The sequence below is a fragment of the Leptonychotes weddellii genome, chromosome 9, assembly GCF_054177405.1.
Source record: "Leptonychotes weddellii isolate Sample4059 chromosome 9, ASM5417740v2, whole genome shotgun sequence".
NCBI classification, from domain to species: Eukaryota; Metazoa; Chordata; class Mammalia; order Carnivora; family Phocidae; genus Leptonychotes; species Leptonychotes weddellii.
The window spans coordinates 76,302,137-76,323,666 of NC_138377.1; the positions used below are offsets into that span (position 1 = coordinate 76,302,137).

General features: G+C 48.3%; 1 protein-coding gene across 8 annotated transcripts in view; it reads right to left on the reverse strand.

Moving 5' to 3' along the window:
• FRMD5 (FERM domain containing 5) overlaps positions 1 to 21,530 on the reverse strand; it is a 238,294-nt gene that overhangs the window by 38,813 nt on the left and 177,951 nt on the right. For 6 of the 8 annotated variants that reach the window (XM_081829527.1, XM_031029196.2, XM_081829528.1 and 3 more), the window contains exons 2-4: positions 5,700 to 5,804; positions 1,067 to 1,109; positions 771 to 849 (exon numbers count right to left, since the gene is read on the reverse strand). In XM_081829527.1, coding sequence (XP_081685653.1) covers positions 771 to 849; positions 1,067 to 1,109; positions 5,700 to 5,804 — 227 coding nt within the window. Of the gene's footprint in view, positions 1 to 770; positions 850 to 1,066; positions 1,110 to 5,213; positions 5,274 to 5,699; positions 5,805 to 14,913; positions 15,558 to 21,530 lie in introns of those variants that run through there. The other 2 variants (XM_081829529.1, XM_081829530.1) reach the window with 2 other exon arrangements.

Sequence of the window (21,530 nt, forward strand, 5' to 3'; positions counted from 1 at the left end):
CTTCTGCTCATGTCCAAATTAGATATTTCTAATATAAAAATTAAGGATGCCTGGTACAGAGCATTGCTGAGTCTCTGAGGCAAGACTTTCAGAGTGAATTTGGCTCATATATACAAAACCCTGGTGAAGCTTTGAAGCGCCTATTCTTTGACCCTCTTGTAGGATGATGTAGGCACAGAAGTTCCTTCTCATCCTCACGTGGTGCTGGATGAGATAGGATTCATTCCGTGCAGCTGTGTGCCTGCCACAGAACACGGTCCCCACAAGGAAGCATTCATCACGGGCCAGATCCGTCAGCACACTGGAGTTTATCCACTTGGATTTAAAATCTTCAGTGTTTCCCAGCTTATTTTGCAGTGTCCTGCTTTGGCATTTCCCGAGGACGTTAGGACACTGGAGTCTATTTCAAGCAACATCCCCCTCCCCCAACAAAAGCAACCCACCCTCTCCAAAAACATCCATGGTGGCCACAGCCTTGGTAAAAGAAAAAAATGCTTTTGATTAAGTAATGACTCCAGGTCTCCTTATAGATGGCTAGTTTACGTGAAGTATTCACACTTCTCGAAGGAAAGCAGCTCACTCTGTTCCAGTTCCATTGAGGGGGTGAGCAAAGAAAGCATGTGGAAATGAAATACAGAAGAAGTAAGGTTATATTTAGGAAGATTCCTTCCTTATAAGAGTGAGAAGCTTCCAAAATAGAGGATCGGAGAGGCTCTAGTCCCTCTTTCCTCTCCAACAAGTCTCAGTGGCTGAGGTAAGTTCAGCCTTACCTGGTTATCTCTTCTTTCAGGGCAGCAGGATCTGCGGGGTAAAACTTCACGCGGAAACACATGGTGAATGGAGGCTGGGCTGCAGAGACAGAGATGTGCCCATCTCAGGAAAGACCCTTCCCAGAGGATGACCGGGCTTCCCTCCCCACTGGGATGCATCATCAGAAAGTCCTCACAGGTATAGGGCAAACTTATACAGGAACGGTGGGCAATGACCAAGACTTACTAAATGCGGGAGGTTTCATCCCACCCTCCCCAGGGGTGAGGCTCCCCACCTTTTCATGAAGAATACTTACATCTCAATTGCTTCACCACAGACTTTGTAAACTCCAACCAATGCTGAAACAGAGAACACAGAACAAGAAAACCCGAATGAGAAGCAGTGTCAACTCTAACTTGTTTTACCCAATTTAAATAACTGGACAGATTGTAGCCCAGGGTGAAAGCAGCCCAAAGCTTGTGATATGTAGGCTTGGAGAGCAGAGAGTGATAGGAGTTTTGGAAGTAAGCTCCCCATGGAACCAGCTGTGAAGGGGGAAAAGTTCCAGCTTCAGATGCCATTTCTGGGCTTCCCTGGCAATGCTGCCTTCCAAAGTAGGGTGCCAGGGTTCTGAGCCGTATTTCTGGCATACCGTTAGGCACAAGCGAATGCACGTATGTGTAATGGGGACAAAGCCCCGCCTGTCTTGAGCAGGGAGACGCTGACATTAGTGGATTGTGTGTGTTTGTGTTATATGCCAGCTATTTTTTTTTTTTTTGGCAGGGGTGGGCAGTGGGGACAGAGGCGATTGGTCGTGGCTCTAGAAAGTATTAACAGGTGGAATTTCATCAATGGTGAGAAGGCAGGGATGGCTGGTGCATCCTCCATCTTTGTTTGAGTAGCATATTGCCAACCCTTGTGTTAGGGCATACATACTCAGATTCCTTGGCATCCAGGGATGTTTAAAGTCTCAGTCTCATAAGATAACTAACCACAACTAATGTGTAGGATCGTATCGTTTTTCCCTTGGATTTTCGTAGAGGCAGGATATAGTAGCAATACATTTTTTTTCCCCCATGGTACTTATGTTTGCGGGAAGGAAGCAATGAGATCATTCTATAACTGTTTCCCAGTTCTACATGAATGCTTTATAAAATGCATTATTGATGTTTGTTGCTTTTATGCTAATCAATAAATTTGACAGTTTGCAGAAAGCTACAACGGCTGTTACTTGGGATTTGATTATCTGGAAGTAGACTGAAACCATTAGCTCTGTGAAGGCAGAAAACTGTCAGCCGCCGGTGCCCTGAAGAGTGTTCAAGATACAGCTACCAAACGGACGAAGGAAGTGGGTCCATGCTGGGTCCACATCTCCCTCTTTTCTGGCTACTTCCATTTAGAGCAACATCTTGGCAGAACCTTCCCTCTGGCAGGAAAGCAGCCAGGGCCGTGCAGACAGCATCCTGGCCTCCCGCGGTTCCTAGCTCTCACCTTCTGGGCTGGGCTGTGGGTCACACAGTTAATGGACCCACTAAGAGCCAGTTCCTCCATCAGCTCCACATGGATAATCTGGGCTGACATTCTGCTCTCTTGCTTCCTCTGATCTGAGTTCCCACGAGGCTGGCAACTCATTATAGCCACTCAACGTGGTTAAGAGGTCCTTCTCACATTACACGGCCCACCGCGGCTTGGCTTCATGGGGAAGCAAAGGCAAGAGATGAAATTGCACAGGAACAAGTGGGGTTCGAGGCTGAGCCTGTGAAGGCGGAGGAGGCCCGTCTGATTGGAGCACGTCGGAATTGTGTCCAGCTAGGAGAACACAGCGAGTGTCTGGGGCTCAGAATGCCCCCAGGCATCTGAGGGATAGATTAAAATAAATAAACAATGGAAGATGGAAACTACAAGGGAAGACCGTGAGATGCGTTCTCAGCAGAAGGCAGGTGGAGCTGAATGACAAAAAGCCTATTCCCCTCGGCCAGGGCTGAAGAGGACTTCAGTCTGCACTGTAGTGAAAGGCTGTTGGAGACAGCGCCGGGTGGGGTGGGGGAGGTGAAAGCCGTAACAGCTTGTCCAGGAGATTTTAAGGGTCTGGTAGAGAAATCAAGAGAACTCAGGATCCCCAAAAGGGAGTGATGGCCAGAGTTACCCTTTGCAGCGGTCTGGCTAAATCTGGGTCCCACAATCACTAGCAAACTGATAACAGGAGACTGGGGAGGAAGGGTCAGGAGAAGAGAAAAGAAGGTTCAGAGAGGACAGTTTCCACCCATATCTGGGTCGTTGGGCCAATGTGGCACGATCTGGAGGCTCTGGTGGCTGGTAAGGGTGCCTCCAGTCTGAAAGGAGAGTCTGAGAGCAGGCTGAGGCCCTGGACCTGAGCCAGCAACAGGCTCCCCCCTGTGGGTCCCCCAGGAGGGACCAGGAGCGTTCCCAGAGCCCACGGGCACCTGTGCAGGCAGTGAGGGGGTGGCTGTGAGCTTGGGTTCTGGTGCCCCAGGGGAGGAGGTTTATTTTAGGACCTCACAACCTAAGGGAGCGGGGAGCTTACCCCCTCCATTCTCTACCACGAGTCACCCGATCTAGGGTGACAATTTCCCCACAACTCTCAAGCACCTTTCCAAGCCTCTCTGCTCTCCTTAACCCCTCAGCACAGTCACAGAACTTCAGAAACTGTCAGGTGTGGATTCAGCTGGAACCTTGGAACCCATACAGAGCCTGGCATCAGACAGCTCCGAGCTGGAGTCTGGCAGTGCTGTATGCCTTGGGCAAGTCACTCCTTAACCTGACATTTTGTTTCCTCAGCCAGAGAATGGCTATTTGACTTGTGGATACTCGGCTCATTTGCATAAGGATTAAAGAACATGTGGGAAGCTCTTAGCTTCATGCCTGATAGAACTCAGGGCTCAACATACATGGGCTGAAAGGCCTGGGTTTGTGCTCAGTGCAGAGCCCAGCACACAGTAGCCGCTCCATACAGGTTTATTTCCCCGTTTCTCCATTTCTTTATATTTCTCTGTCTCCTCCTGCTTTTGATCTTTATCCCCTCCATGTACTCTCTTATTCTTCTTAAGCACATTTTGACCTAACTAGAAAATAATGAGGATATGTTTTGTTTCTTTTTCTTCATAAGCCACTCTCTTCAGGAGATGAAGAGACCTTGGGGTAACCTGCCTTCCCTCTTAAGAAGAAAACAGCTCAGACCAAAAAAATAAACAACAAGAAACCCCCTGGTAAAAACAGTCCATCATTTTATAGTGAATGGACACCTACAGCATGTGAGGACATGTAGCTTCCTGGTATCATGGCCCTTTCGAGGTTCTAGAGCTAAGGACAGTATTTACGTCAAGACTGTGGAGACTTCATAGGGCAAGGGGCTGACCTTACTTCCTAAACAGTGGTGATGCTCAAAATTCTGCTGAGCCAAGAGGACCAGAATATGTCAGTGAAGGGGGCAGGGCTTTTCAAAAGAAAGGGAAACAGTCCTATGGATTCTTTCTTTAAGCTAAAGTGTTCAGCAGAAAACTCTGAATGTGACCTGGAGACACAGTGGCTCAGAGCATCAAAGAACAAAACAGCACTTGACTCTGGCATGCTGAGGGGTGTATCCATTCACTCATTACCTGTGGTCCTGGGCATTGCTAGGGGACTGTGCCTTCGGGGGCTCTGAGGCCCCCAGTGACAACAGAGATGGAACCCATGTTTGGAGCTGTGAAGAAAATCAGTGAACCCATGGAAGGGGGACCCTCTGGGATTTGTGCTGATAATATCTTTGGAGGATGGTAGACCAGAGTGGGGGGTGGGCAGGGGTATAGGGAAGGGAGACACAGGCCCGAATGCTTCTGCATGTTTTCCCACTTCAGTGGGGGCACCAGAGAATACATCCCCACAGAAAGGAAAGGGCTGATGAAAAGAAGTTCTAGGAAGTGCAGATGTCTGCTAGTGGAGCAGCTGGGCAAGTGGAGGGGGAAATTTTTGGCATCATACACCATGAACTCACCCACTCATCACTCCTTCAACAAATATTTACTGAACGTCCACTACATTCTAGGCCCTGTGCTCGTTCTATGGGATGTAGTGCTGAATGAGAGAAAGTGCATGCACTCATGGAACTTCCATTTTTGCCCGGAACACAGGTAATCCAACAGGCAACCATAGCATGGCGTAGAAAGTGCTACAAGAGGGGTAGCACAGGGCCTGTGGGGCACACAGGAGGGACCCCTCGTTCACAGTGGGGGTGGGGGAAGAATCCCTGGAAGAAGTGCAGGTCCAAGCTGACATATTACACGTGAGAAGGAGTCAGCCAGAAGCAAAGCGTGGAGTGCGGAGAGGGGAGGAAAGGGGGAAGAGATGTTCTGGGCAGCGGGGCTGTACAGGCGGAGGCTATGGGAAGAGAGAAGGATGGCATCTGGAGAGCCACAGCAGGGAGGAGACAGGTCAGGGGAGGCTGGGGCCTGGGGGTGACGGACCTGTTCTCATCTCCGTCCGGAATGAGCCCCCTGTCTGTGGAGCAGAACGAGAACCGAAGCATTTGCAAGGTGCTCAGGGGCCCATGTCAGTTCGGCTCGATCTCTGTCCTGCGCAAACCGGTGGAAGGTGGGGCCCTTCCGAGCCGGAACTGTGTGGCTCAGCTCAGTCACTAGAGAGCGGGCAGGAGAGGCTCAGCCTGTGACCTGTGCTCGAAGACAGTAACACCAGCCCCGCTGCCCTGCTGCCAACCGGGCAGCTTTGGGCAGATCACGTCAGCCCTCTAGGCTGCCAATCTCAGCATCTGCGAACGGCGGGCCACACTCGCTGAGCTCTGCCAAGGTGGCTACGTGATCTGAAGAGGTGACGCCCAAATGCGGGGCCTGGGGGGCCACTCATCCCTGAGGATGAGTGGCAGTCCAAGGACCCAGGCTACTGACCAGCCCTCAGGAGGTCAGTGAATATTTGCGCTTCAAATATTGACTTACCCGCTGCTTGTCTGGGTCCACAAAGCGGATCCCAAAGTAGTCTTTCTCAAGAAGGTTCAGGTGGTGGCAAAGAAGGTCAAACAGGTACTGGCCCTTGGCATCTCTCTGCAAAGAAAGCAAGCTCCATGGAGAAACGACAGGGCTTCTTCAGTGTAACTTCGTTTTGATTGTCATTAAAAACCATTCAGGGGCGCCTGGCCGGCTCAGTCGGTAGAGCATGAGACTCTTGACCTCAGGGTCATGTGTTCAAGCCCCACATTGGGCCTAGAGGTTACTTAAAAAAAATCGTCTAGAAGTTGGATGAGGATATGAAAAGGGCATGTCTGTAACCGTGTCCTCCATATTGTGATGCATTAGACAGTCTCTCAAGTTCCAAGGCTTTTTGCACCTGGAAGGAGCCCAAGAATCCTTCAGTCCACAAAGACGTCAGAGAAGTCACAGGAGAGTCGGGTAAGCCCAGTTGCAATCTCAAATGCATGAAGCTTTCCTGAACTTGTGGGAGCGGGGCAAGTCAGCGTGAGATACACTGAGTCCAGCTGGTCCTGCCTCTGACATAGATCCTGAATCCACCTTCCTGTCTCCAACCCCATTACCCATGGTCAAGCCACCACCATCTCTCAACAGCCTCTCTCCACATAGCAAACACGGTGACCACAATTTAGACATGGGACCTTTTTTTGCTGAATATGTAACACAGGCATACTAATATATTCGAACATACAAAAGGATACACTATGAAGGGTAGGTCTCCCTTCCATCCTGGTCACCCTGTGCCTCAGTTCCCCTCCCCAGAAGCAACCCATAACCAGCTCCTTGTGTATTCTTAATGTGGGATTTTATACACGGGCAAGCCCATATACATCTATAGCACTTTTTAAAATATAGTGGCAGCATATTTTATGCTGTATCCTATTTCTTGTGTTTTTTTTTTTTTCTCCTACCAAGGGTATCTTGCGAATCCTTCTCTGGCAGTACATACAGACATGCCTCACGGTTTTTAACTGCTGCAGACCACTGGGATGAACCCACATGTACGTACCTGACTCCGTATTCATGGAATTCGTTTCTTATCTGCTACTACAAACAACGTGGCAGTGAGCACACAGTGATCTTTAATTAGATTACCACTCTTGCTTAACACTGTCAGCGGCTCCCCATCACTCTCAGAATGAAACCTAAACTCCGACCATGGCCTCCAAGGCTCTAACACCCTAGCTCGTGCCTCCTGTGAACTCCTCCTGAATCATTCTCCTCGCTGCTCTCGCCACGCCTTCTCTCCCTGATGCTCCAAGGCCTTCCACCCCTGGGTCCCTGTATGCCCTTTGCCTGGACGGCCCTTCCTCCAGCTCTTCCCATGGCCACTCCTTCTCTCGAGGTCTCAGCTCAAATGTCCCCTCTGCAGAGGGGCCCCTCCCAATTATGATCTCATTTATCCTGTGTATTCCCTTCATGGGACTTACAACAATCTGTAATTACCCTGTTGCTTTGTTTACTTGTTTATTTACTGTCTGCTCCCTTGCTAGGCTGTAGTTTTCATGAAGGCAGGAGCCCTCCCCCAGAACTTAGCATGGGGCCTGGCAGATGGTAGCTACGTCCTCAACAATTATTCACTGAATAAGTGAACAACCGAATGAACAGAAGGTAGAGGGTTGGCTAAAAGTTTTCATAAATTAGGAAATTAGGCCATTTCTAAACCTTTAACTTCTCCTCCAGGGACCTGTGTTGGTATCTGGGATGCGCTGGGAGGAGAATGACTTGCGGGAAAGTGTCAGAATATCTGGAGCTCCGCAACACAGCAATCTCGAGGCCTATCCCCAGTGGTCCCTGCAGCTCCGCGGAGACTATCATCTCTGGGGGGCCTGTGTCTCATTTTGCAACCAAAATCAAGGCTGACTTATAAAATCCGAAGTATCTCACCTGTGTGAAGGCCCAAGGGCCTGGTACTGCTCCAAGAATGGGCAGACCTCTCAGACCTCCACGAAAGGTTTACACCTCACCTCTTCCCCTTCTGCCAGCTCACCCTGTACTTTCCAAGGAGAACTAGGGCAGGATATCCAATCTCTCAGCAAATATCTTAAGAAGCTTATCCTTGCAGGATTGGAAGGATGAGTGAGTAGACAGCTCAAGTAAGGAAGGCAGCGCCATTGGGCACCTCCCTTCCTCTTCTGCTGGCCCCACACTCCCTCTTAACACAATCCCAAGCAGCTGCCCCAATTCTTACATGCTTTGATCTCCCACCAGAAAGAGCTACTCTTGTTACGACTCATGCTGGGACTTCTGGGCAGTGGGTTATAAACCAGGTTTTGCGAAAGACTCCATCAACAACTGTCTTTTTGGGCAGGGACTGCTAACTCTTTCCTCACCAATACCCCAGAGTGTGGGAAGAGCTTAAACTCTTTTTTAAGGTTCTTCTGGGAGCAGAGGAAATGTTTCACTCCATCGCAAGCGGCATGTCCTGTACTATTCTCTCTCCCAGAGCAACTGGAATGGAATATTAAGAAGCAGTTGCATATTGTGAATATTTTTCTCTGAAAATTTTACTTTGCATCGAGGTGGCTACTTCATGGTGATCAGTTAGGGTGCGTTTTAATGGCTGACGTAGTTCACTTCCGTCCCTACAACAACCATATTAGCAGGAGCCTGGGGTAGCCATGGGGAAAATGTGCCTCGTGTGATAGAAATCACAAGAACTTTTTTTTTTTTTTAAAGATTTTATTTTGACAGAGAGAGACAGCGAGAGAGGGAACACAAGCAGGGGGAGTGGGAGAGGGAGAAGCAGGCTTCCCACAGAGCAGGGAGCCCGATGCGGGGCTCGATCCCAGGACTCTGGGACCAAGACCTGAGCCGAAGGCAGACGCTCAACGACTGAGCCACCCAGGCGCCCCGAAATCACAAGAACTTTTAATGAGAATCATGTCTGCCATAAAAATAACTCATTTGCAGGAGCGGGCAACTCGGATACATTCGTAGGGACCTTAGTTGGCGAGAACTTTATATTCAGTAGATCTAAACTCAGAGTTCTCCCACTTCACAGGAAGAAAAAACAAACATGGCTTTTTCTCTTCAGATAGTTACCAAAAAAAAAAAAAAAATCCCATTATACTCCCCTTATATCAATAGAACAGGATCTTTTTTCTTGCTACTTTTTAGCATCTGATGAAACTCCTGCTCCCCACCACGAAGTCATAGTTCCCTCAGGTTCCATTTGCCGGTGGTAGATGCATGGTTTTGAGCTACAAGGCTCTTATGAAGACTAATGAAGAGAAGCATCTTCCTTTACTGTTTCTCTGAGGCTGGAGGGTGGGAGGTGAGGGGAACAGGGAGAGAGGCAGGAACAGAGTCCCTCCTTATGGCAGAAGTCCATCAAGTTTATTTATTTTTTTTAAAGATTTTTAAAAAAATTTATTCATTTGACAGAGATACAGAGAGAGAGAGAGAGCGAGCGAGCATGAGCAGGGGGAGAGGCAGAGGGAGAAGCAGGCTCCCCATGGAGCAGGGAGCCCGATGCAGGACTCAATCCCGGGACCCCAGGATCATGACCTGAGCCGAAGGCAGACACTTAACCATCTGAGCCACCCAGGCGCCCCTCCATCAAGTTTAAATTCCTGGCAGAAACACAAGGCAGCATCACTTCAGAGCACTGCCGGGGCACCTTTCACAGAGGGTTGCAACCCGCCCCTCTCTTGGAGCACTCACGCCAGGGGCTGGCGAAGTGGCCTCAGGCAGCCTTGGGGCAGGGAGTCACAGTCAGCTGAACCACCATGGTGGCCTCCCTACGAGAAGCCATTGGCAGGGGTAAGTATAGGAATTTTAAACTTCCTGGCCTTGTACTTTCAGATGCCAGCCAGCTGTGTCCTAGGATCCTCCCTCTGTGGTCTCCCTGTACTACATCTGGGGCTTTCGGGAATATTCTGTGGTCTCCGAGTCTTCTCTTTTGGTGGGATGCAAAATCCAGTGAGTATGGTCTTCTCTTCCCTTTGCATACAGTTGCTCTGACACCACAAGCTGAACTGTGTGTTGTGTGCTGAATGTTGTGCCATTGATTACGCTGGGGAAACAAGCACTTGCATTGACAGGTGACTACTGTTTATCACAAAGTCAGGGCTCCAAGCCTGAGGATGTTTATCTTCAGGACAAGTGAGCTGCGGCAGAGCACCCAAATCCAGCTAAGCCTCTGAGGTTATTCTCTTGCCAAAGATATTACTGGGTCAACATAACTTACTGATACAAATCAATTTGTATTTTGTACCTATTTGAAAATAGTACCTAGTAGTATTTGAAAATAATAGTGCATATACAGGCAACCCGTTTACTCTCTCTGTATGGTGTGCGGAATGATGGATGAACTCCTTAGAATCATTCTGCAACTCTCAGGTTGGGAGAATTCATACTCTTGCTCCTCCCTGGAGCTCCAGGCTCTGGTTCTCTATTCTTCAGGGAAGAGACTGAGGCAGCAAGCAGTAAGCAAGTGTGGGCGAGTGACCTAAACTTATTCAAGGTTAATTGCATTTTCTGCCTCATAATCAATAACTTTGGACAGGAGAGCAGCTTTATTCTAACCCATCGTGGGGTCAATCCCAGGGACTCTGGCATAGTGCATCCTGATCAGAGGGGCTAACATGTAGAAAGGCCCCCACTCATTAGGCCTCACCTCATTCAGTCAGCTTACCCGTGAGGTAGGCAGATTTTACGTGTAAACTACTTGAGTCTTGAAGAGGGCAAGAGCGATCACAACTTTCTCAGGCCCTGGGCTACGTGCTATTAAAGAGGAACCGGCCACGGTTTCCTGGGCCCTTAGAGAAGGCAGACGTGAGAGGGAGGGTAGTAGGCAGTGGTATCTGCAGCCCAAGAGCACAAGAGCCCAGGGGTGTCAGGAGGCCACAGCAAGGAGGGGATGCCTAGAGGAGAGGGCAAGAGCTGAACCAGTTGTCCTTAGGCACCCAACAGGGAAGGATGCGGCTGCAGGGGTGGGACGGCATCGCAGCCTCAGTTCTAGCTCAGCTTTATATTTAAATTTAGCTGAGAAAGGCCAGAGAAAGACTGCTTTCTTTATCAGTGTCCTCTGAAGGCATGTGTGCGCCAGTGTCTGCCAGGTTCAGGAGCAGATGATGTGGAATGCTCCTGAACGTCACAGAGGGGCGGCCACAGAAGCTCATCTTCTCAGGGCCATGGCATGAGTAAGCTGAGCCAGAAAGTGTGAATCAGTTCCTGGGGTGCAGTCCTGCCCCTGTGTTCACACGCTACACCAGCCCAGCTTTCTGAGGGGAGGGAGGACAAGGGGCCCGCAGGGGCGGGGAGGGGCAGATTTCTTAACATCAGCACCTTCCATGCTCATTTGCATTTTTCTTTGAAGGGAAGGAATCCCTGCTGAGCTCCTGGCTCAGGAGTCCGCTTTTCTTGCTTAGTCGTAAACCAACAGAATCTGTCCAGGAACTGCTGAGGCGGCAGCTAGAAGAGCCACCAAGCTCACTCCGGGAGAAGACAGAGCAGCTCATTCCAGGGAGCAGTGCAGCCGGCCCGTTTTTGCAGCAGGTCACCCCAAATGCAGCAGACTCACAGGGGAGCCCGACCCAGCATGCTCCTGGCTCCTCACTCTCAGAGGAGACGGATGCCAGAACTCGGCGGGTAGGCCCAAGGATGGGGCCCATGCAGACGCTAGGGATCCAGGCCAAAGTGTCAGGAGCCATGCAACCAGGGGAGCCAGAGGGCCATGGGGTCCCCGGGGAGAGGCCAGGCCCCAAGTGGAGGGAAGTCAGAGTTCAGAAGGAGAGAAGAATGCTCACCCTGACTCCTGCAGCCACTGGCCTCACCTAGTTCTTACTAAAGATAGCAACTTCCTGCCCCAACACCACCTCCCTCCATTTGACGTGCAAACTGAGGGAGCTGGGGTGACTTTTATGATGCAAAGAGCTATCTGTAGGTTCAGATGCCAGGCATGGTGCCTCAGGGAGTCCTGTTGGCAGTCCTCGCTCGGGTCAGAGAACCGGCTTAGCTCAGTGCCACATGGTATGGCCTGCAGAGGATGCACACTCAGGGTGGGGAAAACACAGTCTGGAGCATGGAGGTCACTGTGTGCAAGCCAATGTCATGGGAGGGAGGACAAGTGCTCCGTCAGCACAGATGGCCAAACCAGCCTCAACAAGATCAACTAAGACCCTCTGAGCAGAACCTTCAAACCTGCTGTTGTAGAGTCTGTAAGAGCGGGGCTAAGGGGAAGGCTAGACTTATTGAGATATCAGCGGTGATTTTAGAGGCAAGGCGTCCTCATGCCTCTGCGGGTTCCTTGTGCCCAGTGAAGTTCCTGGGAAGGAAAACACTCTGAGCTGGGCCTGAAAAAAAAGCAAATTTGTCTATCTTTCCCACAGGGAGGCCAGTCTTACAAGTCACATGACCCTCAGAAGCATCACTGTTTCTTGCTATCGACTGAGTAAGTTTTGGTTGTACTTTTCCAGCCAGCGCCGAATATCTCTGTGGACTAGTCATGTCACAGCTGCAGAATTACTGAAAACTCAGCAAGGCTTGTTAGAAAAAACTCAGTACTTTGTATTTTTGTACTTTGTGAATCTCATATTCTCTCTTACACACACACCCTGTGCCTCTCATAACACGTTGCTTCAGATCACTTGTAAAGAAATCCCAGCATTTTGGGACAAACAGACCTCTCCTTGCCCCCAACCCTAAAGACAGTTTAACAACTCATTTTATTGCCTCCCCACTCCTTCTCTTTTGCAAAGGGCAAATGCCCATGTTATTTGGCAAATCTGGGAATTTCTGGGGCTGTAGGGAGTGGCCTGGGTGGCCAGGGTCAGAAATATGGCAAGCTCAGCAATCTAACTGGTTCTTTTAGCCCTGTAGCTATTCTTTCAATTTCCCTCCCTCTCAGCAGAAAACTGTTTATTTGCCTGTACCAACAAACAGGACAGATTCTGAGTTGGACACAGCCCATAAAGGAAAGAGGCCAGGATTTCTGAGTCCTAGTGCAGTCTCCTTTGCAGCTGTCCTCTCGGGTCACTCATGTTCCCTAGAAGTTGAGATGGGGGCAAAGGGGACAGGGAGGGGAAGGGCTCTGGGAGGGAAGGTGGCGGAGGCCCTGGGGATGAGCACCGGGCTTGGAGTCAGGGCCCTGCTCTGCCGCGTCTCAGCTTGTGACCTCAGACCTGTCCCCCGATCTCTCCGAACTTTCGTTTCTTTATCCAGAAAACAAGGTTAATACTACATCTCCCAAAGGATGATAGTGAGGCTTAAAAACAAGAGACATAATATACATAAAAACCCTGTGTATTTTTCCTACCAAATTCCTCTGCTTCCTGGGACCTGTTCTTTCCTTAGGCTGAATGGATGTGAACATGACAATGTCTTAGCAATGATCCACCGCACTCACTGAACAGAAACCAGTCCTCCCCGGAGAAGGACACTCAAGTGGGTTCTGGCTCTCCATCAGCCTGTGCAATGTACCCTGGCTGATGGGGATGGCCACCATTTTGGAAATCTGCCCCACAGGGCTCTCAAAGCGCGGATTTGTGTTTTCTCCATACCCCAACGCCATTTTCCCAAGACTAGGCTGGAAGAAGAGTAGAAAATATCAAATATATGCCATCAACCCAAATCCTTCGGGGGCCTGACAGCTTCTACTCAGTGCCACAGAGACAAAGAGCATCTTATGACGTGCTCTGGACACGTTCCTAACACTTGGGAAGGAGGAGGTGAGTGCGGTGGGGGATGAGATACGACACTTATAGTGGGGAATAGCCACTATACCTTTTAATGCCTTGGCATCAATGAGAATAAAAAGCAAAAAGCAAAAAGCATTTGGCAAAATGTATTTCATTAAATTAACCCGGAGCCGCTCTCTCTCTCAACAAACATAACTGGTGCTCTCTGGTGTTAAAGTTAGGGGAGCTAACTGTTGTCTCAGACTCTTCCCTGGCACAATCCTCAGGTGACTGCCCAACTTGCTGACACAGAAAAAGGGAAGGATGGACAAGTAGAGCCCATAGCTCTCTGACCGGAGCCCCGAGTTCCCCGGAGCTCATTCAGCCACTCATAGCCCCTGGCATTCCCAGCTGGGAGAGACAGGGCATGCTTATTGCCTCTCTTGAGAAGGATGGACAGGGCCGCCCTTGAAAAGCCCCTCATCGGAGCAGTGAGAGCTCTGAGGTCGGGTGCCGGGGCCTGACTCTCTGTGGTCTGTGGTCCCGGGGCGGGGGGGGCCCCACCTCCATGAGCATCTCCCTTCCCAGCGCAAAGTGGAAACCACCTCACTAGCACCACACAACACAACTGAGAGCTGTGGGAGAGGACAGAGGCAGCTGGGGCCAGGAGCCAAACAGGTGGTAGAGAGATGGTTTACCGTACAAGTGCCGAGGCCTGGGAAAGCAACATGACAAACCCCAGCTCTCCCAGCAGTGGCTGTCCCTTTGGTGGAAGGGGAGGGGGGGAGGGGCAAGCTAGGAGGCAGATGGCCAGCTCACTTAAAAGCAGAGTTTCCTTGATAAACAACAAATTCAGAACCACACCAGCGGTTCCCAAACTTCAGCCTGCATCACCTGGAGGGTCGTTAAAACAATGCGGGGCTGCTCTCCTAGGGTTGCTGGCTCAGTGGGTCTGGGGCGGGCCTGATAACGTGCATCTCTAACACGTTCCCAGGGGATGCTGCTGCTGGTCGTGGACCAGTGGACCCGATCCACCCTTCTCCGGCACCCGCTGGTCCCGAGCTGCTCTGGGAGCAAAGACGTCAGGGATAAGGGAGGAAACGCAGATATTTGAATTCTGCCACAGCCCACCTCAGGCAGCCAAGTTCTCACTCGTGTTCAGCCCTCACGGTGTCACATACCAAGAGTATCGACTTTAGAGCATTAGGCTTGCCAGGGAAGTGCTGTGGAGAACTCTGCTCCTTCCTGCCAGGTTTTCAAATTCTGCCTTTCGTGACAGTGCCGGCTGGAAAGTTCAAGTCCCCAGTTACCATTTACTTCCAATGGCTAAGGAGCTCAAAACTCACTGCTCTTTTGCCACGAACTAGATCATTGCAAAGTAAAGCCCGCAGTTACCCTCCAAACCTAATTCAGAGAACAAGCCCCTTCCCACCCCAATTCTGCTGTCATTGGCAGGGAATCTGTTTCAGAACATCTCCTCTCCCAGCCTCTAGTGTCTCTTGTCTAGGAGGTGGGTTGGGAGCTGCCCCAGACCTCTGCCTAGTGCTGTCTTCCCTCTATACCTGTGCTCTTCCGGCTTCTCAGTCAGACTTCCGTCTTGGCTGCCGTGAGCTGCCTTCTGCTTCCTCTCTCTTTTTCAGGAAAGAATCCAGCTGGCCCTCTGTTGGGGGTGGGGAAATGGGTGGGTACAGAATATGTGCCCTGGAGATGCCATTCCATGCCCAGAAGGCAAGTCACCTGTGTTCAGCATAGATCAGGGAGTCAGGGGCAGGAGGAGACTGATGGGAGAAAGGAAAGGCCCATTCTCGGGCAAGTCATTTTCCTCCATGAGCCACGGTTTCCCTGTGTGTACATGATCTCACATCTCCTATGTGCCCCAAGTCTCTGATTCTGTTATTAGTTGACTGGAGTAATCACACTCCAGGCCCATGTTCTCTTCAATGAGGATAAAAAAAAAAAAAGTTTAACAGAAAAGGCTAACCATGCAGCTGTAGAAGGTAGAGGTCTAACACATTTATCGCTAGTTTAATTAATTTAAAAAACTCAAGGCTGTTGCTCAAAGTAAATAGAAAGAGTAACTAAACAGAATTCATTCAATTCTAGAAACCGCCTCTAGCAGGCCTGAGACAGTAAAGGCCATTGTGTGAAACTATTATCTTGCTATGAGTCTGGTCATTTTCTATTCCACTGTGAGCGATGGAAAAATCCCATTAGATCATCCATTGCACATTTCTGGCCTCACACAGTGAGGACTGTTGCAGAATCTCCTCAGGATGGATCCTGAGCCTCTACCTCCCTCTCCTCTCCAAGCTCACGGTTTCTTCGACTATAACCAGAGTGGCAGTGGGGCTCCTGAATTTCTATACACAAGGGCCTTGGGGTGACAGTCTGGCTATTTTATTTGCACAGCCCTGTATAGAAGATTAACTCTTCAACTGTCCAATAAGCAAGGGATAGGGAGTGACAGAGATGGGAAGGGGCTGACAGTGTCCCTTCCAACCTCATCCTGCACTGTCCTAAGTTTACTCAGAGGCAGAGCCTCTGAACCAGGGCTGAGGTAGAAGCTAAGGGTGTGGCTGTGAGGCAAATGCCTCCGGGTCCACGAACCTCAGTTTCCTGAGGCTTCTCCCAGATGTAATACTTTAGTGGCTGAACAGCAACAGGTGCCTCTTGGTCTATAAATAATTCCTGGGCTTGGAAATATATCTGCTAACATGCACTGAGGGATGACCAGATCCCCAGGGCATCAGGCAAGAACATGGTCCAGGCCTTGCGGTGTGATGGAGAAAACAGAGGAGGCAAGACTTGTGGAAGTATGTTGCTGCTCCTCTGCAGTTTTTCAGCCTGAAGAGCAGGAATGAGAGCAGGGGAGGCAGGAGCCTTGAGCCCAGCAGCACCCCCGAGGCCTCTGGCACCTCCCTGTCATCTCTGTACAGCAAGGCCACCAACACTGAAACCAAGAGTCCCCTGAGGGCTGTGCGGCAACACTGGCCGAGATGCCGCTACTGAAAAAGATCTTGCACATCTGCTGCAAGCTGAATATCGTGTAATTTGAAGGCCAAACAGTGGATGACAAACCACTGGGACAAACACTCAGTTCAATATATATCTATTGAGGGCTTCCCTTGGGCCAGGCCCTGCTTGAGCATTCTCAGGGTTGCAGAGATGGGGATTTAGAGACATGAAAAAGGGACTTGGCAAAAAGTCATTTTCTCTGCTCTCATCTCATGGCACTCATCACCCTACGTACGACTGCCCTGTCCTACTGCTGCCCCTCCAACCTTTACGTCCACATTCCTCCCCATTACCAGGAGAGACGGAGCGTGGTAGCCAGCGTCTGCATGCTCGGTGCACAGCTCCGTGCCTTGTACGTGACCCTCAGGAAGTATTTGAGGGTCAACTACTACATGATATGACCAGGCTGATAGGCCCTCCCTCCGGGCCAACCCCTAATACCCATTGAGATCAGGGTAGGAAGGAAGAGAGAAGTACCATGTTGGGATGAGACTGTTCCTGGAGATGGAGTCCCTGTCCAGAGCAGAGTCTCACCTAACCCTGGAAATTCATTGCAGGATTGGTCTCCCAGATATTACCTTTTGTCTAGTTTTCTGCTTCTAGCTCCCAAAGGCTATACTTGAGTGGGACAGGGAACTCCCAGCCTAAATGCCACTGGGCACCAGAAAGGTACCTACAGTACAGCCCAGCTCCAAAATAACTGTTTAGGCCACATTCATTAGAAAGGAAAACATGGGGCTCCTTCCAGGAAGGTCTCTAGCTGGGTCCTTGCCATTGGAAAGGGAATTAAAAGTTCAATACTGGAAAAAGACTAATCGTTACATCTGCTTAATTAGATTGATGTGAATGTCATAGCCAAGTTCTTTTTAGGGAGTTGATGTTAGAAAACATTTACAGGCTCCTGGGCTCACATGGAATAGATTTAGGGTGTTTTTAACTTCTGGAAATTATCAAATGCCTTCCTACGGCAAATTTCACATGTCTCTCGGGATTTCTTCCTTCCCTTACAATTTTTCTGATGCTTTGCCTGTCTTTCTAAAATATTTCCTGACAGCTGGCTAAGGTGCCACAGGATCATCTTCAGGCTTCAGCTCCTTAGACCAATGGGTGATTCATAACACAAGATTGGATACCTGCCTTATCCCTTGTCAGAGGTCAGGTTCCTCAGGAAGTAGAGACTCTGGAATAAGTTTTAGCATGCCCGGACATGTTTCAGAAGCGCTCTTGGGATCAAATGCCCATGGAAAAGAGTGGAGGGAGGCTGGTGTAGGCAGAGGGAGAAGCTGAGCTGGGATGCGGGCTGGTATCCACCTGGCTGATCCATGGGGAGCTCTGGAGTTAGAATGGCCCTTCAGAATTGTTCCAAGTTGAGCCAAAATAACCAGGCCTTTTATACCCCTGCCTCGAGCAGTCACTGGATGTGGACCACTGCCAACAGTACTCCCAGGGAGACTGATAGGATGTCAGAGTTCATCACATCATTCTCAACACAAAGCCAAAATCATAACTGCCATTTCCTAAGAGCCTATCATGTGCAAAGCATTCCACCAGCAGTATCTCTAATGCTAACAACAATTCCACAAGGAATGTTTCTATTAACCCCATCTTACAAAAGAGGAAACTAGGTCTTAGTGGAGTTACATGACGTGTCTAAGACCACATGACTAGTTTGTGGGACTCAGACCTAGGCCTGCCTTGCCCCAGAGTTCACACTCTTCGATTTTCTCATATGGTCCCTGTGGAAGCAACCTACAATTCCATCCTTCTCTGCAGGTTTGGGTTGGCTTTATAATCCGCTGGCTATATATCTAAATATGTAGTTAAGCCCATTGGTTGAATTCTTTTCTGAATTCTTTGAATCTCTTAGAACCGGGTACTACTGGCCCACTTCAATCAGAAAACCACTCCTGTTGGAAACAGTACAGATGCCAGCCTTCTCCATGAGGGCTCACAAAGGGAGAAATCCCCCAAATCAACAGGAAACCAGTAACATAGTCACCAATATTTGAAGACGATGAAGAAGAAATAAGGTGCATTTAAGGCCAGATTTTTTTTTTTCTTTTAGAATTTTTTTGGGATTAGAATATTTCCAAATTTCTACATCCTAGAGATTAGGGATCAGCTGGTAACCAATCCCAAATCCCACAGACTGGGGAGCTGAGGCTGGAGTTGGTTGTAACATGAGAGATCATATGCACTCTTTCTCCACCCCCAAAGGCTATTACCAATCTTGTTCTCCCTTTGTACATTCCAGATATCCTTAATCTTCAACATGACATGCAGAGGCCAGAGAAAATCATCAGCTCATGAAGAGAAAAGCTGCTTCAGCAAAACAATGCATCCCTGGCAAGTTTATTCGGCCTTGTGGGTCTTTCTCTTCAGGTAGAATGCCTTCTATATTTTCTCTGGGGTGTTGTTTTCAATCAGTCAAAGATGCTTCCTCAGAAAAGTTGTGACATCAGACTGTGTAAGTGGCAGTCAATGGAATGGGCCCCGGAGCAGCCACCTCAGTGTATTCAAGTTCTCTCTGCACTCCAAGTAAGAATTCTTTTGAGGCCAGGTTACTTATACCTATTCTCCCTGACCAGGGGGACTCTAGGGACAAAGAGTGATGGGATGATTCCCTCAATTTTCCATTAACTGAAGGTGAACCTTATTTTTGGGTAGGGGAGAATCTCTCACAAGTCCAGTGGGATGGTATGTGCCATCACAGAAGTATGTACAAGGCACAGGGATGATCTGGTGGAATGAGACTACCAGAAAGGAAGTGATTTACAAATTGAGCTTTGAAGGGTGCATAGAAGTTGCCAGCCTAGGAGTGGTATGTTGCAGAGGGAAGAGCATGTGTACAGCAGGCAGGGCGTGTTCCAGGAATTTCAACTAACTGCGCTGGTACAAGGAGGTCTGTTGCAGGAGATCAATATGGGGAGGCAGACAAGGGCCAGATGGTCAATGGCCCTAAATGCCATGCTAAGGACTTGATTCCATAGGTGATGGCAAGGGGTGGAAAGATTCTCAATGGGAATAAGACTTGAGTAGATTTCATGTTGGTGGAGGAGGACTGGAAGACAGTAAGACCAGAAGCAGGGAGACTAGTTGGAAAATCACTGTAGCACTCCAAATGAGCTCTGTGGACACCCAAACTAAGTTAATGGCAAGGAGGAAAACTGTGATGGGTTAAATACATTTTTAGGTGGCAGAATAAAGGGTGATCAAGTGACCAATTTGAAGAAGTGTGTGAATGAGGAAATGGAGGATAATTTCCACAATTTCAGTTCAGCAAGGAGGCTGGGGAACAGGCTGAAAGCCTATCTTTATTTTCTTTTTAAAGATTTTATTTATTTGACAGAGAGAGAGAGAGCGCACATGCACAAACAGGGGGAGCAGGAGAGAGAGAAGCAGGCTCCCTACTGAGCAGAGAGCCCTATGTGGGACTCGATCCCAGAACCCCGGGATCATGACCTGAGCCAAAGGCAGACATTTAACTGACTGACTAAGCCATCCAGGCTTCCCAAGGCTATCATTAAATTAAGCATCATTATGATGACTTTGATGAATGGGTCATTAATTCTTTTAAGGCTCTGACTACTGAATTAATTAAGAATATAATTAAGATTTCTTAGATCAGTCATTACATTGGTTTATTTTTAGAGCACACTGTTTTGGCAAATCTTGTCTTTTAAAAAAATATTGTCAGAATACATTTCTTTCTTGTAGGTACCACAGTTGAATTCAATTAGCAAAGCATAGAAACCATGTGTGTATCAAGATTCGAGGCTTTTAAAAAAAATTTTTTTTTTCAGAGAGTGAGAGAGAGAGTGTGCCTGAGTGCACAGGGGAAGGGACAGAGGGAGAGGGAGAGACAGAATCTTAAGCATGCTCCACATCCCACGCAGAGCCTGATGTGGGGCTTGATCTCACAACCCTGAGATCATGACCTGAGTCAAAATGAAGAGTTGTACACTTAACCAACTGAGCCACCCAGGCTCCCCTCAACTGTAAGATTCTTATTGAAGAAATATATTAAGACAATTACTAGCACTCATATTTATCATCAAATTAAACATGACAGCTGCAAAGTGTTTTCACTTTAAGTTAAATCTCAAATGCTTCATTTGCATTTTCTCTAAGTCAGGAATATTGTTAGGAAAAGCCATGACTGCTGGTATAAGGGTGGGGGTGGGGGAGGAATGTTTCATCTTCAGTTCTACTGAGTTGAATGAAATATTTTAAGTTAATCATCTCTGATCTGTCATTAGGGGATTTGTCCATATGTGTTTTACAAATTACAGCTGCTGCTAGGAATTTACAATTTAAGAATTTATGAGGGTCAAGAATACGGAATTCCAACTAATATCTGAAATGAGAGCCTCAAAGACAAGAGTCCTCACATCTACTGCCTCCATATTCTAGAGCAATTTAGTACAAGGGCTACTGCTGAGATGTAGACATTTCCAAATTCAGTAACACTAAAACTCATTATGGGTTTTAACAACTTGCTTTTCAGAGTCTATGGGGCTTTGACAATCTAAATTTAGGTCTGCTTAATGGAATGGCTTTGCTTTAGAAAACAGATTTTTTTCCAAGGGCTTTATAACCCTATTCTCCCAAAATTCATTTAACCTTACTCATTTGGAAGAGGGGGAAGGGACAGGAGAGGGCCAGGATTACTTCGTGGTGTCTTAATTTTACATGTTTACAATGAAATGAAATTTTTGTTACTTTCAATGAAAACATATATAAAAGTTAAAATATAAATGAGTCATAAGTAATTAGGTATTCATTATCATAACACAAAGTTCACTTTCATGAATAAGTGTTCCATAAGATAAAAAGTACTTTAATATTAAGGATTAATAGGACCCAGAACTTTGTAGTTCTGGACATTTCTCAGTACTTTTTATTCACCTATTTCCTTGGTAGAATAGTATCTCCCCCAAATTCATGTCTGCCCGGAACGCCACAATGTGATCTTACTTGGAAATAAGGTTTTAGCAAATGTAACTGGTTAAGATGAGGTCATCCTGGAAAAATGTCTGTTCATGTCTTCTGCCCATTTCTTGATTGGATTATTTGTTCTTTGGGTGTTGAGTTTGATGAGTTCTTTATAGATTTTGGATACTAGCCCTTTATCTGATATGTCATTTGCAAATATCTTCTCCCA